The 1,499-nt window shown below is 37.5% G+C and overlaps 1 protein-coding gene across 1 annotated transcript in view; it reads right to left on the bottom strand.

Moving 5' to 3' along the window:
• The window catches only part of LOC106880557 (receptor-type guanylate cyclase Gyc76C-like), a 105,609-nt gene that overhangs the window by 57,794 nt on the left and 46,316 nt on the right, over positions 1–1,499 (bottom strand). Inside the window, exon 6 of the mRNA XM_014930548.2 lies at positions 87–150. Coding sequence (XP_014786034.2) covers positions 87–150 — 64 coding nt within the window. The remainder of the gene's footprint in view (positions 1–86; positions 151–1,499) is intronic.

The raw sequence follows: 1,499 nt of genomic DNA, 5'->3' as shown, positions 1-1,499 counted from the left end.
TGTGTGTGTGTGTGTGTGTGTTTATGTGTGCATTTACATATGTGTATGTATGTATTTGTGTGCAAGTGAGAAGGGAAAAGTTTTACCTTTGTGTTGGGGCGAGTGTGGAATGTTTTTGTCGGTGAGAAAAAACAATTTAACGTTGAAAAACTATGGAAAACTTTAATAACATCAATGAGAAGAATAAAGTATGGAACCATGGAACTGTAAACAACGCAAAATTTTTAAGAGTTGAATAGGATAATACCGGAATTATAGACGACTGGATGAAACAGGAAATGACATGAGACAGCGGAAAACAGGAAGAAAACCGAATATGGATATGACTGGTTAATTCATTGACCGAAAAAGATTTTAAAATAAGATTTTGAATATTTTCTCAAAAAAAAACCAAAAAAACAACGATCACACAGACTTCATCGAATTGTTTATAATTATGAAATCAGGATAGAAAAACATTTAAGCGGCAGAGTTCGCCCCGAATCTTTGGAAACGTAAACTCATAACAAGCAAAGTAGCTTGTCAAGAAACTTACGCTTTTGCATAATGTACAACAAGTTAGAGGCAGGCTTAGCTATTTGGTTAATCCAATACACACGTGTGTATGTAAGGCGGCGAGCTGGCAGAATCGGTAGCACGCCGGGCGAAATGCTTACCAGTATTTCGTCTGTCTTTACTTTCTGAGTTCAAATTAGGGTTAAGTTGTCCGTCGATGTCAACTTTGCGTTTCGAGGCTGATAAATTAAGTACTAGATGCGTACTGTGGTTGATCTGATCGACTGACCCCCTCCTCAAACATTTCGGGCCTTGTGCCTGGTGTAGAAAAGAATATGTGTGTGCGTGTGTGCTTTCATTAACTCTTTAATTTTTTTCTGAGCATTTGGCTGCGTCCATGTTGGGGTACTACCTTGAAGAATTTTGAGTCGAAAGATTGGACCTCTCCAATAATTATTTTTACATTAAGCATGGTACTTATTCTATGGGCCCTTTTGTCAAACCGCTAAGTTACGGGAACGTAAAAACACCGTCACCAGTTGTCAACCAGTAGTGGAGGACAAATACAGACACAAACACACGCACATACATACATACATACATACATATATGCGTGTTTGTATATATGTATGTGTGTGTGTGTGTGTGTGTGTGTGTGTCATTTAACTATTTTACTTTATCTTTGATTGTGGCTATGCTGTGGAAGAATTGAAGAATTTTTAGTCGAATGAATTGACCGCTACTGATTAATGTTTCATTAAGCGCGCTACTTATTTTATTGATCTCTTTTGCAAGACAGCTAAGTTACGGGGACGTAAACACACAATCACCGTTTGTCAACCAGTAGTGGAGGACAAACACAGACACAAAGACACTCACACACACATACATATATATATATATATACATACATACATATATATATATATATTCCTGTCTTGATTTGTGTTTGCCAACTTGGAATCCTCTGTTTAGTGGGTTGATCCACTACTCAGGTAGAGACC

The sequence above is a fragment of the Octopus bimaculoides genome, chromosome 22, assembly GCF_001194135.2.
Source record: "Octopus bimaculoides isolate UCB-OBI-ISO-001 chromosome 22, ASM119413v2, whole genome shotgun sequence".
Taxonomy (NCBI): domain Eukaryota; kingdom Metazoa; phylum Mollusca; class Cephalopoda; order Octopoda; family Octopodidae; genus Octopus; species Octopus bimaculoides.
This window is presented reverse-complemented; position numbering and strand designations above follow the sequence as displayed.